At 39.0% G+C, this 25,568-nt stretch overlaps 2 protein-coding genes across 2 annotated transcripts in view; one reads left to right on the top strand and one right to left on the bottom strand.

Moving 5' to 3' along the window:
* Positions 1 to 25,568, top strand: part of LOC139918094 (NHL repeat-containing protein 3-like) — a 296,510-nt gene that overhangs the window by 135,260 nt on the left and 135,682 nt on the right. The gene's annotated exons all lie outside the window — the stretch shown is intronic.
* arid5b (AT-rich interaction domain 5B) overlaps positions 1 to 25,568 on the bottom strand; it is a 136,410-nt gene that overhangs the window by 8,788 nt on the left and 102,054 nt on the right. Inside the window, exon 9 of the mRNA XM_078290910.1 lies at positions 1,899 to 2,115. Coding sequence (XP_078147036.1) covers positions 1,899 to 2,115 — 217 coding nt within the window. The remainder of the gene's footprint in view (positions 1 to 1,898; positions 2,116 to 25,568) is intronic.

The following is a 25,568-nucleotide window of genomic DNA, read 5'->3' as shown; positions in this document are numbered from 1 at the left end:
TAGCTTATTGTTAGAGGAAGAGAAGAATGGAAAGAGATGTAGGAGGGAGAGAAACACTAGGAAGGAATAAAAAAGAGAAAAAAGAGGTGGCAAAAGAGGGAAGGTGAGGGAGAGAGACTGGGACAGTGAACTTTCTATATCACTAACTGACCATCTTCTGACTGGCCTGTGTCATAGGCGACCACTTTGGCATAACAACAAATTTAAAAACAAAATTTTCATTCATTCATTCAAACATCCAAGAGTTCAAATGTACAACCCCAAATCAGAAAAAGTTGGGACGGTATAGAAAATGCAAATAAAAAAAGAAAGCAGTGATTTCTAAATGTACTTTGACTTGTATTTCATGTTTTGTCTGGTCAACTTCATTTCATTTGTAAATATACATCCATTCCTGCCATTCAGGCCTGCAACACATTCCAAAAAAAGTTGGGACGGGGGCAATTTAGGGCTAGTAATGAGGTAAAATAATTAAATAATGATGTGATTTGAAGCAGGTGATGTCAATAGGTGATTGTAATCATGATTTGGTACAAAAGTAGCATCCAGGAAAGGCCTAGTCCTTTAGGAGCAAAGATGGGCCGAGGATCGCCAGTTTGCCAACAAATGCGTGAGAAAATTATTGAAATGTTTAAAAACAATGTTACTCAAAGAAAGATAGGAAGGGATTTGGATATTTCACCCTCTACGGTGCATAACATAATTAAAAGATTCGAGGAATCTGGAGGAATTTCAGTGCGTAAAGGGCAAGAGCGCAAGCCTAAGCTGAATAACTGTGCTCTCCGATCCCTCAGACGGCACTGCATCAAGAACCGTCATTCATCTATAAGCGATATAACCACATGGGCTCAGGATTACTTTGGCAAACCTTTGTCAAGCACTACAATACGTAGTTACATCCACAAATGCCAGTTAAAAGTTTACTGTGCCAAAAGGAAGCCTTATGTTAACCGTGTCCAGAAGCGCCGTCGACTTCTCTGGGCTCGGAGGCATCTGGGATTCCATCACACAGTGGAAACGTGTATTGTGGTCAGACGAATCAGTATTTCAGGTCTTTTTTGGAAGAAATGGATGCCGTGTGCTCCGGACCAAAGAAGAAAAGGACCATCCAGACTGTTACCAGCAACAAGTCCAAAAGCCAGGGTCTGTCATGGTATGGGGTTGTGTCAGTGCCCTTGGCAAAGGTAACTTACACTTCTGTGATGGCACCATTAATGCCGAAAAGTACACAGAGATTTTGGAGCAACATATGCTGCCTTCAAGACGACATCTTTTCCAGGGACGCCCATGCATATTTCAACAAGACAATGCAAAACCACATTCTGCACACATTACAAAGGCATGGCTGCGGAAGAAGAGGGTGCGGGTGCTGGACTGGCCTGCCTGCAGTCCGACCTGTCCCCAATAGAGAATGTGTGGCGCATTTTGAAACGCAAAATGCGACAACGAAGACCCCGTACTGTTGCACACCTTAAGACTTGTTTGCAGGAAGAATGGGACAAAATTACACCTGAAACACTTCATCACTTGGTGTCTTCAGTCCCCAAACGTCTTTTAAGTGTTGTGAAAAGGAATGGGAACATTACAAAGTGGTAAATGCTTTACTGTCCCAACTTTTTTTGAAATATGTTGCAAGAATCAAAATTGAAATGAGTGTTTATTTTGAAAAAACAATAAAATTCATGAGGTAAAACATCAAATAATGTGCTGTTGTATTGTTTTCAATGTAATACAGGTCAAAGATTTTCAGTTTTAATTTTAATTTAACATACCGTCCCAACTTTTTCTGATTTGGGGTTGTAAATGAAAAACATCAGATTATCCATTTACAGAGATACTCCCCCTTTGAAGTAAAATAAAATAACAGAGTGAGATAATTGATTGACTGACTGACTTACCAGTGTGCTCTGATCCTGAACTTTGGTCGCCAAGGTTTCATCCTTCTCAGGGCGGGGTTTCTGCTTCACCTCATTGGTCAGCTTGGTCTTGGGAGCATGAGCGTTGACACCATTGGATGATTCTGTGCTGGAGCCCGCCTCCTGCTTCCTGGGTTTGGTCAGGGGGAGGGGCTTGTCCTCTTCTCCTTTGGTGAACCTCTCATAGGGCAGGATGAGCCTGGCAAAGAGACGGACAGGTGAATGGACAAATCAGAGCAGGGATTAGGTTGAGATGGTGCAGTTATGATGCATTTATGTCGTATGGGAATCGTTGGAAAGAGTTGACGCGTTTGAACTGAAAGTGTCAAAACGGCATGATTGTTTTGATGAAGGGATGGTGGGAGTGAGTAGGAGGGATATTTTCTTTAGTTTGATGAAATTTGATGATGTAACTTTGGTTGTTCCTGGTCTTTATTTCCCTAATTATTTATATCAGTATTTACTTATTTCCCTAATTATTAATTTCTGTATTTATTTATTTCTGTGTTTATTTAACTATTTATTCATTTCTGTCTTTATTTATTTATTTCTGTATTTACATATATAAATACAGATAATGCAGGGTCTGTCAATCAAAGTATATCAGCATGTCACCTAACTCCCATTGGTTGATCAATATCAGAGTGCGTAGATCAATTGGACTTGCCTTGCTCCTCCACTGGCTAGATTACGTTAGTACACTAATGGCTCCATACAGGCAAGCAAGTAGTCATCTGCTGAAAATGCTAGTCCAGGTTATGTCCTCTTTCATGTGCAGGCACTGGCTGACAGTTTGGTCCAGTTAGGTGCAACTACTGAACTACTCACAGTTTCGAGAGCTAAATGAGGTTATTGTTTTAGAAGCCAATGTCATTATCTATAGCTGTACGCTCTTGGTTGGTGCTTAAATGACTGCTACTTTTTTTAAACAACACGCCATAAAAATGCCCACGCATCAGTTTGATCAGTTAGCGAGCGGAGTGACACCTTGAGATGAACTCAGACTGACAGCGCTCCACACACTAGTAATCTCTTATTCCTGAGTGATTCTTAATAACTGTAATAGGCCTGCAACCAAAACAGCTTGGCTACATGTATGAAAGCTGAGGTGAACAGTATTTTTCTAGCAGTATTTACCATCTGAAAGTTGAGCTGAAAGGTATTTTCTAAGCTTCTGTTGTTCTGATGTGAATGCCAATCACAATTGATTGAAAATACACACACAATAGCCAATTAACGATTTTGCAAATTGAATGAAATATTATTCAAGCTTGAATGGAGGAAGGGAGAGAAGACGGGATTTAGGGTAGATAGATAGATAGATAGATAGATAGAATACTATTCCCTTTTTCCAAAAAAACATATATCCACAAAAAGAGTTCAGTATTAATTTCTGCTATTAATTCTCCCTTTTGTTATATATTTTCTCAATACCAAAAGCTCTTTCACCAGTGTTTCCCACACATAGACTTTACTCGGGCGGGCCGCCCAGGTATATTAACGGCCGCCAAAGTATATTTGGCGACCCATTTTAGCATTTTTTATTTTTATTTTTTTATCCGTCCGAGAGAACGATGCCATCCGTTAACGATTAACTAGTGGACAATCTCCCCTCGCTCTAAGTTACCCCTCCAGGGTTTCCCACACAGAAAACTTTGTGGCGGGCCGCCACAATATCGGCACTGACCGCCACAAATTTTTTTTTTTCACTATTTAATCGTAGAACTGCGTGTAGCGCTTTGATTCGCTCAGCCCCTAATTGCTCCATGCGATCTCTCTCTCTCTCTCTCTTTCTGTCTCTCGCTCTCTCTTTCTGTGTCTCTCTCGCTCTCTCTCTTTCTCTGTCTCTCGCTCTCTCTCTTTCCGTCTCTCGCTCGCTCTCTCTCTCGCTTGCTCTCTCTGTTGCTCCCCTCTCTCTCTCTGTTGCTCGGTCTCTGTCTCTCTCTCTCTCTCTCTCACTCGCTCTCTCACCGGACCCGTCTGTTCGCCTCCCACTGCACACGTGTGAGGGATATTTTTTTTCCATGCCAAGAAGACGGCCGACTGAATTCCCGAAAAGAAGAACTAACAGTTAACGTTACTCGGAATACAGCTGAGTTTCCGAGATTAGCACGCTGTATAGCCTAGCTGCTAGTCAGTATCCACTGAGTGGACTGATATCGTTAATATTAACTTTTTAACTCTGACTCTGAATGTTTGCTCCCTCAATCCAGATTCATATTCAAAAATATTTTCAAAGAAGGAAAAGGACTGGTCCTGAGGAGGAGCAGGACAGTCTGGACCAGAGGAGCTGCTGAGCAGTAAAACAGAGCAGATAATAATGTCAAAGGCTGTAATGTAACAATGTAAAGATACAGGAGAGACTGACAGCACTGAGAGATGCAGCAGGGCAGAGGGGCAGAAAGCAGATTTCTCTGTAAAAGGAGTCTCATTTCTATTCTTCACCTTGTAGACAAAAGCAAGCAACAAACAGAACAGTGTAGCACTGTTTATATTTTTAAGTTATGTTATCTTTGACACAAAGTACTTTAGATATATACAGGTTAGTTATTTGTTTGACAAATGACAATCCTTTATTGATCCCATTGATCCCCCCCCCAACCCACCTACCACCACAAATACATTCAAATTCTGTGGGAAACACTGTTCACTATTCACATAAGAGGAGCTAAAATTTAGAGACAGTGACAAGTTCACCAAGACGTGTTGGAGAGTCCTGTAGTGAATGCATTGCCCTTATAGAACCAGACTGGGTCTAGATTATGGCTGCTGCATCTATATCTATAGTTATATGTAAATAGAAATGATGAGTGGCCCTTCCTAGAAAAACAATCACATCATAATGGGAAGCAGTTTTCACATTTATCTGTAATAACCCCTCCTCACACACACACACACACACACACACACACACGCACACTGGCTTGGCTCGGCCAGAACAATGCTGAATGTGTCTGTAAAATGTAGGACAGAGGTGCCTCTTGTACAAAACAGGAACTCTTATTGCTTCTACTATTGTTATTAATATTATCATTCCTATTACACTTTATTTCATATTGTGTTCACTGGCTACTGTAACCTCTCTCAGTGCTCTGAACAGGGGACGAGTGAACTGTGGTGTGTGTGTCATATGTCATATGTAGAATATGCATCTGTACATATTGTGTACAAGTGTGCATGTGTGTGCTAAGTGTACAGAGAGGGGAGGAGGTACTATATAATGTAATAATTATGGTTTGATTCTAATTCTGATTCTAATGAGGCATTTTGATCTGATTCAACAGCAAGTCATTATCCTTGGTTTCAATGGAGAGAGTTTTAGTGTCCCATGGTTTTTCCAGCCTGTCCTTGCGGCCAGAAGCCTGTATCACTAAGCTCTAGGCCACCACCAACCCTGACTTTATAATATAATAATGAATAAACATCTGACTGACATTGGAATATTTTTCCTCCTCATAATATAAAACATTACTACATTAACCATCGATCATTTTATAATAAGGGGTATAGCTTTAGTTCAGTTCATTTCACTTTATTGTGCGCAAGGGAAATTCAGCTTGCACCAGGATAAATGGTGGCAGATACAATGGATGTGCAAGGAGAGAGTAAAGAGTAATACTGTATGTGCAAAAGAGAAAGTTTTTTGCAAATTACGAAACCTGTTATACTCAATAGAAGGTGACATCACCTGGAACCAAAGATCAGCCAATAGCAGATGGCAATTGCGATAGCATGCTTTTAACCTTTAGATGGCAGCAAATCCACAAAAAGTGGTCCAGGGCTTATTTACTCTTTAACAACACTGCTTGTTTCTCGTTTTGTATGGTGAATGGAATTGGATGGTGCTACGTGCTTACGCACGTAAAACACGGGCGTCTTGTTTACATTTGAGTGAAGCTGCGAGAGATCGCTGAACAACAGCCGTGGAGGGGAATCTGCAAAGAAACCGGTAAATTAAGTAGTTTTCACAAGAACCGTGTGCACTTTTTGCAGACCTATTTGTATATTTACCACATTGCCGGTAAATGCACAAACTGACTGGTCCATGTTTACATGTACCACAGTGTCGAGGAATGTACAAATTGAGCGGTACATCGGTACATTGACTGTTTTTCCACATAAACCATAACATATATATACTGTAGCTAAATCTATTTATGATGGTAAGACAACACATACTCATGTTTGCTGACGATACTGTATTTTCCATACAAGAGATGAAGGCAGCTGATCGACTAGAGATCACATTCAAATAAACTGATCATTAATTCATAAACTGATCATTAATTACATTCTTTGGTATTTATTACATTAGCAGCTGGTCAGCAGAAAGTGTTGGTTGGCTATCTTCTCTGTCCCTCCCTCCTTGCCTCCCTCACTTGTCTCTCTCTCTCTCTCTCTGCCTCTCGCTCGCTCTCTCTGTGTCTCTTGTGCACTGTGGTTTGGCTGTAGTCCAGCTCCATATTGGACGGTGGCCCAGAGGGGACATTCATGTCCTGATCTAATTATGCACACAGCTGCTAAAACTGAACACTAAACACTTACTTTCTCTCTCTCTCTCTCTGCCTCTCTCTCTCTCTCTCTCTCTCTCTCTCTCTCTCCCTTCCTTTCAATTCAATTCAAGGTGCTTTATTGGCATGAAATACAAAAGTACATATTGCCAAAGCAAAGTCAACAAATTCAAATTCAAATGACAGTAATCAAACTTGACCACATGACAGTGAAAATGAACAATAACTGTACAATTGATATGTCATCAAATTAGTTAATATAACAATTATCAGTCAACCAATTTATCTAAATACATATATTTTTACACTGTCAATGGTTCTCCTGTCTGAGACTATGACAGGCAAGACATATTTTGCACATATTTTTTTCTCCTAATGTATAATTTTTCATTTGTTGAAAAGTTTTCAAACTATGCGCATATGGTTTTGACTTTGGGGAGGTAAATAGCTCTGATTCCTGCATAATTTGTGCAGTGCAAGAGGAAGTGCAGCTCTGTCTCCACCTCTGCTTGTGAGCAGAGTAAACACACTGAGTCTCTATTTTGTCACAGATTTCCTGTTTTTTATCAGTCACGATGGTCAGGTAGTCTGCCACCATGTACTGTCTGTTTAGGGCCTAATTTTGCCCTGCATGCAGAGTTCAGAGCATTTTTTTGTACACCCAGTATGAACTAGGGATGAGTTAGTCACGCACGTCTAAACATTCAAATAGCATGCCAGGGTCCCGCTTAATTTTTTTATATATTTTGTTTTTTTACACAGTTTATAGAACCACAAATATGTGCTGTAGGGTATGGTAGCCTACTGTGCTTGTGTAATTTACAGACTGGTTTAATTTTGTGTTTGTAAATTGTGGTTGATGTATTTCTCAACTGCATGTTTGCTAAATGAAGAAAAAGAACATGAAAAATGAATTAAGAGATGATGACTATTGCCAGTAAAGTGGAGTCAGAAATATGGCAATGATGAGGACTCTCTCTCTCTCTTTTCTCTCATTCTCTCTCAACATCTCCATGTATGGACAAAACAGCCAGCTGCCCCCTTTCTTTCTCATCAAATAATGAGACAGAAATAGAGAGAGAGAGAGAGAGAGAGAGAGAGAGAGAGAGAGAGAGAGAGAGAGAGAGAACAGATGAGACAGATGCCCTCATAGACAAAAATGCTTTAAAGAGTTCAAGAGATTGTAAGGAGTTTAATAATTAGGGTTAGACTGATATACAGGGCTGATAATGTCCTTTCATTAAATATGGGATGCAGTCCTATTGACTATCAGGATCTTAAAATCCCCAAATATGGTTATCAGCCTTCGAAGACCCGTAGAAGTGCTGCTTCCCAGTTTGGTAATTGCCTGTCTGTATGCCAATCTGCCTGTCTACCTGTCAGTCAGTCAGTCTCTTTGTGATTATGTAGTTTCTCTCAGTGGCAAATGAACAGTGAATTCTTGAGGTCCTCAATCTCAGAAACACTGAAACTCTAGATAGTTAAAAAAAAAAAAAAAAAAAATCCCTTTTTACTGCTGCATTTAATTGAGTTTGATTAAGGTCTTCAAATCAGACACTATACTTGTACTTTCTAATATACTGTTTTATACAATATTTATCTTATTTATACTTTCACTGTTTTGATTGTAAAGCACTTTGAGTTGCATCATTGTATGGAATGTGCTCTATAAATAAATGACTAACTTTTTAATTAGACACAACACCCTACAGTATGACGCTGAATATGACACCATACACACACACACACACACACACACACACACACGCACGCATACACACGTGCGCATGGATGCATTGCACCTTCCTAACATCACCCAAAAAAGTTTCCTCTTTGACAACCCACAGTTTACCCTCAGGCTAAGCAAACATACTGAGATGTTATTGGCTGAGCTGAGGTCAGGTGGTTGGAATCCAGGGTCGGGACTGGTTGGTGCGTCAGAAACAGGATGTGGGTGCTTATTTTTTGGGGGCCTCTCTTATTCATCTCAGCTATTCAAGCTGCACCTGAGGTTTAGGTGACATTGAAAAAGCTCAGGGAGAGAGAGAGAGAGTGAGAGAGAGAGAGAGAGAGAGAGAGAGAGAGAGAGAGAGAGAGAGAGAGAGAGTGTGTGTGTGTTAGGATTAGACAGATACGGGTTCTTGAAGGCCAATACCAATAGTTTTGGATTGAACCTGCTGATAGCCAATAAGCTAATAAAATATTGTACTGTAGTGTATTTGTATTGCACTTGGTGACACATTCCAGTAAAAGGCTAAATAAATGAAATCTGAATCTTAATCTGCATTGGACTTGATTTTGACTGAAATGGGTTTCTGAAGGCTGATACAGATCCCAATATTTTTTTAAATTGAAGCTGTCCATAGCTGACATTACATTTTTCAGTTTTCATGCTACAAAATTCCAAGTTTTCAGTGTTTCCCCCAGAACTTTATTGTCGTCAAGGTGGAAAAGCCTCTGAAACAGCATTTAGACCATCATGGGACACTAAAACTCTCCACTGAAATTCTTTTAGGTGGGTTAGCAGCTCCTTAAGGCAAGGCAGGTTTCATTGCAGGTGTCACAGACTAAAATTGCAGGATCATGACAACACTAACAACACTGGATGATATCTATTTTAATAACAGCGTGATATATTGCCAAATGAATATCAGTCTAACCCTTTTGTGTGTGTGTGTCACAGGTAAAGTATAATTATAACAGGTAAAGTAGCCGTGAGGTTAACAATTAGGGAATTAATGCAACGTGTGTATGCGTGCACATGTTTTTTTGCACCCTGTTTTGCTTACTTTTGATCCTGAGAACCCAGTCAAAAATATGAGTGTTTACATGAGCACTGCATAAGCTGATAACCTTGCGCTTGGGGAGTGATATTTACTCAACTGACAGTCGCTTAAGACCACAAACAAAATGCTGTGGCAGATTCTGTCCTCTGCTGTGGCAAACATAAAATTAGGCTGCGCTAATCAGACCTTGATGTAACTGGATTCTCAACCGTGAATTCAGTGAAATTGGCGGCACCACGAAGACCTATGGTGCAGCTACAGCGACACTTCCACGCAGAAGAATAAATTAGCCTTTAGTCCCTTCCCATCTCAGTGTCCTATAATATAACTTAAAGGGGAGATGAAACAACGAAATAGACACCTGCATAGAGCTTTGTGTATTACTAAGATGTACTACAATAAAAATAACATTATAAAAGTAAGCCATTGTTGAGAAAATCCATTTTTGAAAATGCGTTTGTGCTATATTTGTAGCCTAGTGCGCCGCCATCTTTATTTTTGTCAGCGCTTACGTCACGGGGTTGGTTGTTAACTAGGAAGCCTGAGTACAGTAGTGGAGTACAGGCTAGTTAAGCGTTGGTACTAAGGATTTTGAACGTTTTGATGAATCAAAAGACCCAAAAACCAAGTCAGAAACCCAATAGCGTATGCTGTGAGCCTGTTAGAAAAATTGCAGTGATCAGACCAGCTGTACGGAGGAGGAGAAAGACAGCGGCAGGATGCCTGAACTTGAAAATCGGTGCATTGGAAATAATAGGTGGTGCCAGTGCGAGGCTTGTAGCCCGATGCCAACCTATGTTGAAAGTATGTGCTGCCAAGAGGTCAGTTTGGATTATCTGATACGAGATCGCTGTATCACAACCAACCCGACCGTTCAAATAGAGAGAAAGAGAGAGAGGGAGAGAGTCTCTGGGGGATGTCCTGCTGAGACACTGATGCTCAATAAACAACAGGTGAGCTTACAAGAGTAGCTACCTACATTCAGCCGCCATGGGAAGGTGCTTAGAGCATACCAAGAAACCAAACCACACAAAACACAATTCTCCACACAAAGTCTGTGCTCTACGGTGCGGCGAGTTGATGAGACAGTAAACGCATATCACGTCGCTGCTAACCTAACTTTAGCAGCCTAATCCAGCGGTCATGGCCACATGCCACAATATCACGACCAATATACCATTCCCACCTAGAAGTCAAGTAAAATCTACACACTTTCTTTTTTTTCAATCATTTTATTTATTATTACAGTAATATACGGAAAAAAACAACAACAAAAAACAAATTAACATCACATCACGGCATATATGGGTGGTCAAAACAATAGTGCACAAAGTACTAACAAAAAAGAGCACTACAACTACAATTATTTCCAATAGAACACACCCACATGCGGACCGAATCGCCCACAAGCTCATAAATAGACAATCTGACCTAACGTGCTAAGTATGCATGCATGCATACACACACCTACAATACACACATATATACATAGCACACGACTTAAATGGGTGGTCACATCAATAGCGCACAAGATACTAATAGAATACAGCACCATACATAAAAAATACTTTCCAAAGGAACACACCCATATGCCAACCGTGACGCTCACAAGCGCATAGACAGACACACACACCCCGACCCAACGTGCTGAGTATGCATGTGTGCATGCATGCTTATACACACCTACACTACACATATACATACACATATGCTAACATATACCCACCCACTAACAAGCAACAAAAATAAAAATACTACAAAACAAAAAAGATACCCGTGAAGGGGCTCGAAACCAGGGGTAAGGGCTATTAGCTGGAGGGAGGGAACACAAAAAATAAAATAAGAAAAATAGAAATAAATAATAATATATATATATATATTTATATAATAAATAAAATAAAATAAAAAAATTCCAAACTCTACAGTCTTCTCTATACAATTGTATTCTCTACAGTCTTCCCAATACAATCATATCTGTGGTAATATAACCATTATCATATCACTAAGTGTTACAAAGCTGATGCTGTCTCTGTTACCTGGTGCAAGCATGAGTATTTATTGTTTACAAAAAGTGTACATAAACCAAATATATATTTATACATACAACACTATAAGAGTTCTTGCCATTCATTTGATATTAGTTCATATTTACAAATCCTCTGGTAATTATTTGATGATTTTCTTTACCTAGATATTTCAAAAAGGGGCACCATGTATTGAAAAACAAATCAATATTTCCATGAGTACATAAGTGAGCCTTTCCAAGGGTAGAATATTAATTATATTATTAAACCAGCTAGAAATTGTTGGTCTAGTATCATCCAACCAGTATTGCAGAATGGAAAGCCGTGCACAGTACCAGAGTATGCTCAGGATCTTTTTGTAAGATACCAGATTTAAAGTATTTGATTGCAACCCAAGTATACACTGTAGCGGATTGAGTTCTAACAAGTTTTTGACCATGGAGCAGATATGGGTAACTACTTCAGACCAAAACTTTTGGATTACTGGACGTGACCACATAAGGTGTACATTGGTTCCAGTGTGCTGTTTACACTTTGGGCAGACTCCCGAGCATCCCACATCATATTTGCTCCTAATGTACGGGGTAGTTTGTAATCTATGCATGATCTTGAACTGGGTTTCATGTATTTTATAATTACAACATATCTTTTTAGCATTAATAACAATATGTTTCCATTGTGAAGCATCAATACAGACTCCCAAGTCTCGTTCCCAAGCCAGCCTACTACTGCATGTTGAAACATTACTGAGTGACATCAGCCTTTGATATATGAAGCTAATTTTCTTCTTTTTCAATAAGCATGCATTGTATACAATTCTATCAAACTCATCAGGTCCTGACTGCTTCCTATAATAAGATATAGAGTTTACATAACTTAAAACCTGAAAAAATGTGAATTTGAAATACCATACTCCTCATGTAGTTGTTTAAAAGATTTCATATTGCCCTCATGAAAAAGATCATTTATAACCCGAATACCCATTGTATCCCATTCTTTAAAACCCGCATCTATACAAGAGGGAATGAAGTTGGGATTGTTAAGGATCGGTGCATAAAAAGAATATTGTATTGACCTTTTGAGTTTTTTCTTAGCACTGTACCATGATTTAACGGTGTTTGTGACTAGAAAATTCTGGTTAATGCCTTGGATTCCTTTAACATTTCCCAAGAAAGGGAGACTACCTAGAGAGAGAGACAGAAGTACATCCTAGTGTTTCTAAGTCCAACCATGTAGAGTTGGGATCCTGAGCCACCCACTCAGATATAAACTTCAATTGTGTTGACCAATGATAATACTGAAAATTGGTAACTGCCAGGCTTTATGCAAATCACTAAAGATCTTACTAGGTATAAAATTAGGTATCATTTGCATTTTATATAAAATTCGAGGGAGTATATTCATTTTGACAGCAGCTATACGTCCCAACCATGAAAGTGGTAACGATGACCATCTACACAGGTCAGTTTTAACCTGCTGTATAACGGGGTACAAGTTGGTTTTCAGCATGTCATTCAAATGGGAAGGAATATGTACTCCTAGGTATTTAAATCCATTGAATGACATTTTAAAAACTGAATTTAGACCACTGTAAAAAACTCTTGTTTACCAAATGGTAGGGCCACTGACTTACTCAAATTGACTTTATATCCTGAAACGCTGCTGAAGTTATCCATAACCGTAAAAAATGCAGGAATAGATTCTTTGGGATTACATAAAAATAATATGACATCGTCAGCATACAGAGAAATAACATGCTTTCTTTTATCTGTAATAACCCCTTCTATAGCTGGGTGAGTTCGTATACTCTCTGCAAAAGGCTCCACAGCCAAGGCGAATAACAACGGAGACAAAGGGCATCCTTGGCGAGTGCCCCTATTCAATAAAAAGGGAGGTGAATTGATCCCATTGGCTAAGACTGATGCTTGTGGGTTAGTATACAATAGCTTAACCCAGTCGATAAAAGTTTCACCAAGAGAAAAGCGATTCAACACACTGAACAGATATCGCCATTCAATGCGATCAAATGCCTTCTCTGCATCTAATGAAATTAACATTGCATCAAGCTGCTTAACTTTTATATATTGAATGACTCCTAGTACACGTCTGACATTGGTGTATGATTGCCGTCCTTGAACAAACCCGGTTTGATCACATTGGATAATGCTTGGTAAGATGGAGTCTAATCTTTTCGCTAATAGCTTTGCTAATATCTTATTTTCCCCATTTTGTAGTCTAATTGGTCGATAAGATGATGGATGCTCTGGATCTTTACCATCCTTATGAATAAGAGTAATTGAGGCAATTTGAGTTGAGGGTGGGAGTGATTTAGTTTGTACTGAATAACTAAACATCTTAACCAAAAGAGGAGCTAATATATCTTTAAAAGCCTTATATAGTTCAAGGGGGAACCCGTCAGGACCAGACGCTCTGCCTGATGGCATGTTATCTATTGTATCAATTACTTCAGCAATAGTAATTGGTTTGTTCAAATCATATATTTGTTGTTCTGTTAATGTAGGGAATTCCAAGTTATTTAAGAAGGTTTTGATCGACTGATCGTCCCTAGATAACTCGGATGTATATAAAGACAAAAATATCATTAATTTTTGCGGATGTGAAACAGCGTTTCCCCGTTGAATCTTTAAGACATGCAACAGAATTATGGTTATTATGCTTGTTTATTATATTGGACAATAATCTACCTGGTTTGTTACCATGTTCATATAATTTTTGCTTTTTGTTAAAAAGGGATTTCTCTGCCTGCTGTGAGAACAAAGTATTGAGAGCTGTTTTAGTGAGAAGTAGTTTATCCCAGTTTTCTTTAGTAGGAGCCTGTTTATGTCTTCTCTCGCATTTTAATAGGTCAGCTTCTAAGGTTCTTTGTTCCCGTAACATTTTCCTTTTTCTAGCACTACAAAATGATATAATCAGCCCACGCAAATAGGCTTTAGTGGCTTCCCAAAGTGTGGAAGGGTTTACAGATCCATTGTCATTGTCTTCTAAAAAAAGGGGTAATTCTTTTCTAATAGAACTGCAAAAATCTGGATCAGAAAGGACCGCTCTGTTACACCACCAATTAAATCCATTATTTGTATTGCTATGTATATACAGTTCAAGAGAGATAAGGGCATGATCTGAAATGTGAATAGAGCCAATCTTACAGTTCATAACCGATCCAACAAGAGTACGTGGTATAAGAAAGTAATCCAATCTTGAATAAGAGTCATGAGGAATTGAATAAAACGTATACTCCTTCACTGTGGGGTTAAGTAGTCGCCATATGTCAATCCAGCCCATTTCTTTCATTATCTTTCTGATACATTGTGAGCTCTTAGAGAGTGTTTTAGCCCTTGGCAATTTATCTAACTCTTTATCTAGGACAGTATTCCAATCGCCACCAATAATTAGTGATGAAGTATTACACAATGAAATAATCATAGCCAAGCTAGTGAAGAAAGTGGGCAATGAGTTAGGTGGGGCATGTACATTAAAAATGGTAATTAGTTCTCCATATAGATAGCCATGAACTAGTACATAACAACCTTCTGGATCTGACTTGGTGTTTTTGACTATCAAAGGGAGATGTTTATTAATTAAAATGGCAACACCTCGGCTTCTAGTAGAATAAGAAGAGGAGTATACCTGTCTCACCCATTTCTCATGCTCAGTCTTATTTAAGTGTGTTTCTTGTAATAGGCAAATGTCAGCCTTTTCTTTTTTAAGAAAGGATAATATTTTTCGTCTCTTTATAGGATGATTAGAAACTTTTATGTTCCAGCTGCAAATTTTTAATGCACCAGCACTTAACATAGTCAATCCAGCATAAAACTGTAAGACCAGGGTTTGCATACAGATCTATTAATTCTTTTTGTATAGAGATTGAGAAGATTTTAGAAAAAAATAATAAAAAAAAAAGATACAGACAACTCTTGACACATAACACCTCCCCCATAAAACACACAAAGCATACAACAAAATAGTCTCTGCACCTCACCCCTGGGGTTCCAACATATGGAACTTCCCAAAAGTATACTCCTATAACCTTCGGGACTCTCCATGTCAACCACACCCCTAAACCTGATGGGGTTTGTCAGACTATTCCATCATCTTACTATACGGTATGTTAGGTAGTTGTTTTAGTGTAAAACAAAATAAACTCCTCCATAGCAAGAATATTAACAAGCTCATAAGATCAATGGGTATCCAACCAGGAACAAGGCCACTCAGTTTTAGCCATGGTGGTTCCAAAGAGTGGAAAATATATTAGAGACATCGCTGGTATATTACTTTATCAGAACAAAACAATTATTACTATGTTATTACAATTCTTTTTCCTTACTTTTTTATTCACCTTCTTCCCCTTCTCTTCCATCCTTCCTCCTCCTCCATCATTGATGCTATGAACAAAATAACTAGGTAGTTGATAGCCTCACTCATAAATAGGAATCTAAGTAAAAGCAGCAACCACCATAACCTCTCCGGCTGCCTCTACACCTTCTTTCACCCCACTCTCCCACAGCCTGAGAAAAAAAAATAACATTAAAAAAATTAAAAAAAGATACAAGAGCAAAATCTAGAAAAAGCTGAAAGAAATCTTATAGCAAATAAAAATATTACATAATCTAACTCAAATAAATAAGCCATCCCTAAGTATAAGAGAGAGAGGCACCAGGTCAGATATTAGGCAGGTAGATTAGGCTACTTATCAGGAATAATCAACGTCCTCCCGGCTACTGTCGGCTCCATCTGGTCTGGATGATGATTAAGGTGAAGTTTGATTACACTTGAGCTGCTGTATGTAGGATCTCACATCTTCGGGGCTTCGGAACAGCAATGGCTTCTCCTGGCCGCGTCTGACGCTCAATGTGCATGGAAAATGCAGAGAATAATCGATATGCAGCTCCCGCAACTTCTTATTTACAGGATCAAACTCCCGTTGTTTCTTGGAGAGCTCCGCACTGTAATCAGAGAAGAAGTGGATTCTGGTTCCGTTAAAGAGGAGTTCTCCTTTCTGCCTTGCCAGAGCCAGAATTTTCAGTTTGTCTTGAAAGCTTAGAAATTTCACCAGAATCGGCTTTGATTTCGTCAGATCTATATCTCGGTAAGTGGGACTACGATGGGCTCGTTCGATCCTTAGTGGCTCAGGGAAATTTTCTTGGCCCAGAAGTTGTGGAAGAAGCCTTTGTACGAAGCCAATAACATCTCTTCCCTCTGCCTTTTCTGGAACTTTTACAATACGGATATTCGAGCGACGGCTGTAGTTCTCCAGGGATTCCACTCTCTGTTTCAGGTAATTGTTATCTTTTTCCAGCGATTCCACTCGGGTGGATAGATCAAAGATGTTATCTTCATTCCCACTCAAGCGTTGCTCCACCTCTATCACTTGGTCTCCCAAAGTTGCCAACTTTGCATCGATCAACAGTAGTTTAGAGTTAATACTCTCCATTGTTGTATCAAAATGAGCAAGTAGATCAGTCTTACATTGGTTGATAGCGTCCATTAGCGATTGAAGGGTAATTGAGGACCCTGCGCCAGCCATGCTTCACTGTGAAGTGAAGTACCTCGTCGAAGAAAAAGCCTTAAAAAGGCGCTTGGTTAAATCACTTGTACTGTTCTCATATACTATTTTAAGTAGAGTTCGATTGAGCTGGCCCCATGTGATAAATACAACTACTTAACAAAGTTTAAGTTAAATGCTGACACAACCCATGAAGTGCCTCTCACGCACTTGCGGCCATCTTGGTTTCCGTACGCACTTTCTGCATAATGAAGCAGGCAGACTAGGCAAAATAAATAAACGGTATGACTCAAGAAGACTTGTCGCGGTTGATATCCGCGATCCGGGTTAGATAATAGATATATGCTGCCGGCTGAAAACCGCTTGGTTTTGTGTTTGTGCACCTATCCTCCTCTCTGTGTGGATAATTAATTTTTGATCCTTGATGTGGAGACACCAAATACTGAATCATGCTGGCATGGTAAAAGTTTAGCTCCTCAACTGGCTTATCGGCTATGCATGTTCGCCAAGCTGAAACCATAAACCGAGATCAGTTGAGTTAGATCAGCCGCGTCTTGTTGTCCTCTCCCGCTTTAGCCATTGCTTCTGCATATCCATATAATTAATCCCAAAGTCCAAATCTTCAGTGAAAACGGCAAGTAAGAACTAGATCAGGCTGCACCGGTGCAACATGTGTCCCATGTTTACAAACACCATGCGCAGTAAACGGTGTTCCGCCCCTTCACACAACTCACCCTGACATGTTAGTTGTGAAAATATTTTGTTTTTGTTTATTTTTAATTTCAATATATTATGATTAGCTTATAATTACATATAATTATTGTTACGATGTAGACTTAACTGACTTAATTGTATGATTATACAGTACTGTCTCATATATTGTGTGATAATCCTGATCATATATGATACATCATTTTTTGTGTTAAATGAAATATTAATGAAATAGTTAGGGGCACAGCTTTGGCAGTAGCCCAGCACACACATTTCCCGTGCTTATTCTATTTAAAGTAATGTTAAACGTAGCATTACTAGGTTGAGCAGATGAGACGAACCATCCCTGTGACGTCACTAGCTAGCTTGCTAGAAGATGGCTGCGCCCTAGTGGTGAAAAAGTGAAATGTTGTTTATTTTTCTAGCAAATCTAGGTGAATTTCAGACTTGAATGCAGTGTCCTGTCTTGTCTGAGGTAAAATGCAAATGAACCAGTCATATTATCAAATGCTTCATCTCCCCTTTAAAGCTTTTCTGAAAGAATTGTTCATTTTTGTTTAGAATGGTGATTAAACCTCGTGATGACTACTATACAACTATACTATTACTTATTGAGGCTGTTGATAGCTGACAAGTTGAAAGAATAGACAAGAAAATTCCTGTACTTCCATTTATTGTGCATGGTGATTAAAGTGATTCTGAGTTGAAAATGTAGTTTTGGATTGAAATACAAGAGCGAGGGAAGGGAGGATAAGGAGGGAAGAAAACAAGAGAGGGAGAGAAATGTAATGGAAAGTAGGATAGAAAAAGAAAGAGATTCTCATATTGATACTGAAATGAGATTCTGTTTTTGTCATTAAATTGGCCCTTGACTTAAAAAAAATGTCGACAATGGGTGAACACACAAACACACACACTAACCCTGACCCCTAACCCTAAAAATAACCTTTGTCCTAATGAGGTCAGATAAATGGTCACAAGTGACCAGAGGACATTTGTATATGCACACACACTCATACACCATTTAAACACACACGGAAACACACACACACACAAGAATAAGCCTTTGAGACTACATATTACCTCATTCCCTCCGCTGGGTGAAACCCCTATTAACTCCCAGTTGCCAAGTTAAATTATTAAAATTGTAAGACAATAATAATTTATGTGAGAGAGCACTGTGTTCTGGCGCTCACATAGCTCTCCAAAAATATTTCTCTCTTCTTTCTGCAAACAGTTTTTTTTTAATTGGACGGATGGATTTTCTCGTTTCTAATTGGCTGTAAATGAAGGCTGAATTCCTCTGTAATGATTTTAAAGACGATGAATTAAGGGGCTACGCTTTGTCCCAGCCAAGTGCCTTGGAATGATTACACAATTTTCAACACACACTCTTTTCTCTCTCCCTCGCTCTCTGTCCTCAATCTCTCCCTCCGTCCCTACCCCCTTGTCAATGCTCCCTCTCGTTCTTGGCATCCCAAAGCGTTTTCCTCCCCTCATCACCCCCAGTAATGACGCATTAAAACAAGCCCTTTGTGAAAGAGCATGCATATAATAACTGAGACTGCCTTTTTTTAACTTTTAACTGGCTAAAACAGTTCTGCTATTCATCTGAACTCTGTGTAACGAGCTGCTAATCTGTGAAAAAGAACCAAGCTGACCTGGGGAAAGCGAGTCGAGTATTTACAGTCGGTCCAGAATTGGGTGAGACCGATATATTGGTTTGGCAATATATGGGGCCAATATGGTCCATTTATTAAAACTGGGATCTGGTCCAGTCTGATGTGATGGATATGACGCTGTCTGATTGATTGCATATTTATTGTAGAATTGATTAATATTGCATTGGTTGTCTATGGGAAGGCCTTAACTTGTACTGATTCTAATGAGACATTTTCCACACAAGTATGCATCAATATGTTTATTATTAGTATTACTTATATTATAATCCTGGGTTTCAGTGGAGAGACTAATTAGTGTCCCATGGTCTAAATGCTGTTTGAGGCTTTTCCAACTTGACAAGAATAAAATTGGGGGAAACACTGAATACTTGGAATTTTCTGTCATGAGCATGGTTCAATTTAAAGATATTAAATATCGGCACAAAATATCGGCTACAGTCCAAAAATATCAGTATCCACCCTCAAAAACCCAGTTGAATCAGCTGAATCCTATTAACAGCACATTAAACAAGCCCTTTGTGAAAGAACATGCATGAAATAACTGAGACTGGCTAACAGGCATTTAACTGACTAAAACAGTTCTGCTATTCAGCTGAACTCCATGAAACAAGCTGCTAATCTATATACAGGAACCAAACCAACCTGGAGGAAGTGGGCAGAGTATTTACAATGGGTCCAGCAGCGAAAATAACTTTGGGTGCACTAGATTTAGCACTCTGAGCAGTCGCACAGTTGCAGTGAAGGATGAAAACTCACCCGTGAAATCCTTGCCATTGCTCTACCTAATAATTACAAATCTAAAAATTGATTTGCACTTCTTGCTACCACCTCCCATGGTGCCTTTTTGGTGGAGAAAGATGAAGAAATAAACCTTTTCCAACAGTTGAGATTTTATTGATTGAAGTACTGTTTGAGGGAGTGGATGTATAATTAATTGTGGACTTAGGACAATTCTTGTTCTATGGGGTATGCATGTTTGCTGGTGACCAGGGAAACATCAAATGGCCACATTTTGGCATGCAGTTTGATGTGACAGTTTCTCCTAAATAGGGGTTTTGCAGTTGCTAGCAACCACGGTTGGCCTGAATTAGCTGTGCTCAAATAATAGCTAAATATGTAACAACCAGGAAGGAAGTAGATATTTATCTGAAAAAGATTGCTGTGGTGTGGCTGTGGGTTAATTCTGTACTGTTATAAGTAAAAGTGAATAGTCTGATAATTTGGACATACACTCTTTGATATGAAATTTTATTTTCAGCTTCTAAAAAGGTATGCCTTCATGTCAGTTGTCTTTTGGCAGGAAACTCTCTAAGAAAAAACTGTCATCAAATTGTGATCTGCATCAAAGAGAGTGTGTCCGGAATTGGCTATCAGTACGTTAGCTAATCAGATACTATGGTTCACTAGCCAAAAAACTGACATTATCTAGCTATACAAAAAAATCAGATGTATCAGTGATGAAATGATCAGTTCCCAGTCAAAAACATACGGACAAGTTGCACATTTAGAAACAATCATATTGTTTCCCAGCAGCTGAGGACCCCCACTATGGTTGCCAGAGGGGGCGTTACAACACCTGAAAGCCCCTACTGAGGGAAAAAAAACTCATGTTGCGCGGTCAAGCTTTGTTCAAACTCAGCAGAATTTTATTTTATTTAAAATTCTAGTCAAGATCTGTAGGTTTCTCTAGGTCATGCTGAATTACAGGGAAACATATATAAAATGATGCACAACACATCTTTTTTCCATTTGATTTAATGGTGCAGCCATAAAAAATGGCGTCTTGGGTTTGAATATTTCACTAAGCGTGCTATAGCTTCAATGAAGCGTTAGAATGAGCAGATACAGAATATGTATGTCACATTGTTGTACAGTATGGAAGAAAATCTTTTTTCTAACTCTGAAGCTACTTAAGGGGAAATGTAATGGGAAAACCAATATATTGATCTGGCCCTAGCTGTCAACAATGGTATGTTACAGCACATAGTAACTTTACTATGTGCTGTAACATACCATGCCTGTGTACATTCAATGGAATATTTGTTCAAAATATTTGAAATATCTGGGCCACTCTATGTGAGCTTATGAGATTCTACCTTATACACTACTACTACTAGTGCAATAATGTGTAATTTACATTGCATTACAGCATAAGCAGTGGAGTTGTCCTTGCAAGGAGGCAGCCTGCCTGTCTCTCCTTTGCCTAACAGTGATAAAGAGAGACAGCAGATCAAGGCAAGTCCTGACCTTAGTAAATATTTAACCAGGTCAGGTTTTCCTGCAGGGCGAAGAAAGATGACTCACTGAAAACATCATAAAAGTCTTTGAATGTTGTTTTAACTTAATTTCCCTGGACGTTTCTTCCTATGTCACTGAAAAAAAATAATTCTTACTTGTATGGGGCCTATTATCATTCAACACAGTGTATGCTAAAGTGTTAACATGGGGCCTACTATCACTCAACACAGTGTATGCTAAAGTGTTAACATGGCGCCTACTGTATCACTCAACACAGTTTATGCTTAAGTGTTAACATGGAGCCTACTGTCACCCAGTATAGTGTATGCTAAAGTGTTAGCATAGAGCAGTGGATGATTTTGGTGTATTCCTCTAAGTTTCAGTTGTTTATTTGGATATTATTGGTAAAAAAAAGGTGAGACCGTTACTTCGATTTGCTGATTCATTGGGCCAGTATTAGTCTTTTATCAAAAATGGTTATCGGCCAGTTAACATTGTCCAACTCCAATATGATGGATATGATGCAATTTGATCGATTACATATTTATTGCAAAATTCATCAATACTACTCTCGTTGTCTATGACAAGCCCTTAACCTGAATTAATTCTAATGTGCAATTGTGATCTGATTCCAAGTATCAATATGTTTTCTTATTATTGTCATTGGGTTATTATCCTTGGTTTTAATGGAAAGTAAACATTGAATCCTTGTGAATTTTGGCATGAAAATGGTAAATGTAAAAATATTGAATATTGGCAGGAAATATCAGCTATCAGCAGCTTAGCGGTATCAACCTTCAAAAACCCCTATTGTTTGAACCCTGTATTAGTACAAACACAACTCAGAAATCATTAAATCATTGTTTGTTGGTTATTGAACTACATTATAAGGATCAACTTCTTCAAACATAAAACTAAACCATGACAGTAATGTTTTGTAAAGTGTAGCATAGCACAACGTTGGCGACGGCTCCTCTGACCTCCTCCATCTTTCTGTCACTTTTTATCTCTCTCTCTCTCCTTGTTTTTCTCTCCCTCTGTATAATGTACAGTATGCTAATTCTCTGTGATAAACCAATCAGATCAATCAAAAAGCCAATTAGTTTTCTGTGTGATCATCACACGCCTACGCTTTCACCTGAATAATAACCAACACCAACACACACACACACTACAGACACGAAACAAGCGCCAATGTTACAGTAAAAACAATGACCATAATCAGCTTGTTTCATCAGCTAATAAACACTAAACAAAGAATAGATTCATAATCCCCCTTCCTATCAAGATGATGGGTGGAATTGTCTTTTAATAAGCTGATACAACAGACAAGAAATTCCTATAAGCTACATTTATTGCAATTGGTGATTAAAGTGATTTTCATTCTGAAGTGCAGTTGCTGTATGAGGTAAAAGGGGAAGATGATTTAGACCGATTTGGACACAATCTACCAATGTGGCTTTTTAAAGGCTGATGATGATATTTGAAACTGCTGATAAATGAAATTCTGTACCAATATTCAATATCTTTAAATTTGACCATTAACGTTGCAGAAATTTCCCCAAAAAATTCATACCTAATGGTGAAAAGTAGGGTACTGAACTGCCCTTCTGCTATTGGCTGGTCTTTGTGCCAGGTGATGTCCCCACCTGTTGTACTCTATAGAAGGTGACATCACCTGGCACAAAGACCAGCCAATAGCAGAAGACCAGTTCAGTTCCCTACTTTTCACCATTAGGTGTCAGGCTTCACCACAGATTTGGGTGGGGTTTAGTTACTCTTTAAATATGACTAGGGATTAAGGATGCTATTGAGAAATGCTTCATTGTTATCATGAAAAACAACAGCAAGATATCCTCCAATATGCGCTAGTCTGTTTTCATCGAGGATAGCATTGCAGGCTATCATGCTGTATAAGAATGGAATTCACCAGCCTGATTCAGATTCATTCCCCGCTGTGTTTACTATTATCATTGATATCCAATGTGTTTTAACATTTGTTTCTTGGACATTCCTAATGGCTACAAAAAGGGACCAGTACTATTTTTTTGCGTAGTAAGGCTCTTACCCCTTACTCCTTACTTGGTGGTTGTTTGCCTTATGATGGTGGAGGGTAAACTGGTGGTGAATAAATCAGTTGTTAATGGTGAATACCTCAAATGTACGAGTAACAATTACGAGTAACAATTACTAAATAACTCAAAATCAGTAAACTCTGGAGCATTTCTGTTTCTATGCTTCTGAAGCGTCTCCAGTTCCATTTACAAATGTGAAAACATGGTTTTGTGAGAGAAAATGTCTTAAAGGATAAGTTTGGCTGTGAATAACTGTGGATGTAAATACATCGGTTGGTCGCCATATCGTTTTCACAGACTGGCTTTTTTGGAGATATTTTGACAAACCCCATTTGGATTTATAGTTAGCAATGGAGCTCATCGTTTCAGCTGACTCTGCAGCCAATATTCTCTGTGGGTCCAAGTGCTACAGGTATGTAAGAGACAAATTATATGTAGGTCCAAAATTGCTGAACTTATTCTTTAACCAAGTCCACAGATTTGTTTTAGGCTTAAATTATTACTTAAGGCCTTGAAATTATTCAGTTAAAACTACTAGCAGGTTAAACAGTAATCTGATTTTCCATTAATTTTCAATGGTGTTCTGGAAAATCTGTAAATTGTTTAAATGTATTCACACAGTAGGACAGAGTTGGGCTGTACTCGCTCTTCCAGGTAGAGTTTCCCACCCGAGTGTTCAAAATGGCATTTCTTTTTCTGTACTTATAAAGTGTCTGTTATCATTTACAAATATGAAGACATGATTTTATGAAAGCAAAGGTCTTTGTAGGCTTTGTTATAGCACTAGTAGTCAAGTGCCTACCACGAAATCCTGAAGAATAAATGTAAAAATAGCTTGCTATTTATCAAGGAATCGTCAGACTGTTGTGCCTCTTTGTTTTCTCACATCCATTAAATACAGCCAGCTTCAGTCAGGTATATTTCCCATTGTTCATAGCCATTAGTAATAAGTCCTTATTAAGTCCTCAAGAGGAATGAAGAGCTGACGCAAGCCTCGGAGGACAGCTACACACTGTAAACACGCACATAGACACACACACACACACACACACACACACATACACAGATCATTAAAATATCTCACAGCCAATAAAAAGCTGTCAGCACCTCTTCGGGTGGAAGGATGGGCTCTGTGAAGCATGTCCTGACGTAGCATATGTGTGTGTGTGTGTGTGTGTGTGTGTGTGTGTGTGTGTGTGTGTGTGCGTATTTTAGTTAGTGTGCTTGCCGTAGGCAGAGCACACTCTTACTATCTTGCATACTTATTATTCTTTTTATTCTTATTCTTCTTCCGGACAAAAGTTTAGGATGCATCTCCTCCTACAGTTTTTACAGTACATAGACATATTAGACATCAAAATGTGCGGCTCATTGAGGAATCGTGTGCTATTACTTTTCTAAGAGATCCATCATAAGCTCTTTGAGATATGAATGATTAAGTGGCATTTTTAGACGCAATACACACCCATTGTAAAAGGATGAGAACCTGAGAACCGTGTGGACTCAATCACAGGATCACAGAGCCAGAAATTGAAGTTTGGTTTTGTCCTTGTTTCTCCGCGGAGATCGGGAGCCTCCCACTCAGTAGCTGAAGCTAAGGTGGAATCAGATCAGTATGGATGTATTTGGACTTTTATTCTGTATATTAAAAGTCTACAGCGGAGTTTTTAATGGCTGGCTTGATGCATTTGGGACAGACGGACCGCGCTGCGGAGATCGAGAGGTATGTCTGGTTTCTCCCACACAGCAGCTGAATCTAACTGAAGCTACGGTACACACACAGAGTATGGTGGTTTCTGTGCGTCGGCCGACGCTTAACGGAGCTTCTCACGAGCTCAGTTTTGAAGCTAGAGTGGAGCTTTTTTATTAGCGGAAACTAGACATCCAGACGAACACGTAGGTACCAGCCATGTTATGTAACATAGCTCCAAAGTCGGCGAAGTTTTTGACAAAGGTAAATGGGCATGGCTATTTTCAAACGGGTCCCTTGACCTCTCACATTAAGATATCTGAATGGCTCATTAGAACCGCAAGAGTCTTAGCTTTACAGCCATATCTGACATGTGTCAGCTACATAGGGTATATGAGCTCCAGGGTACTAAAG

This window comes from Centroberyx gerrardi, chromosome 20 (genome assembly GCF_048128805.1).
Source record: "Centroberyx gerrardi isolate f3 chromosome 20, fCenGer3.hap1.cur.20231027, whole genome shotgun sequence".
Classification (NCBI taxonomy): domain Eukaryota; kingdom Metazoa; phylum Chordata; class Actinopteri; order Beryciformes; family Berycidae; genus Centroberyx; species Centroberyx gerrardi.
Note: the sequence above shows the minus strand (reverse complement) of the source record. Positions and strands in the feature narration are given on the sequence as shown.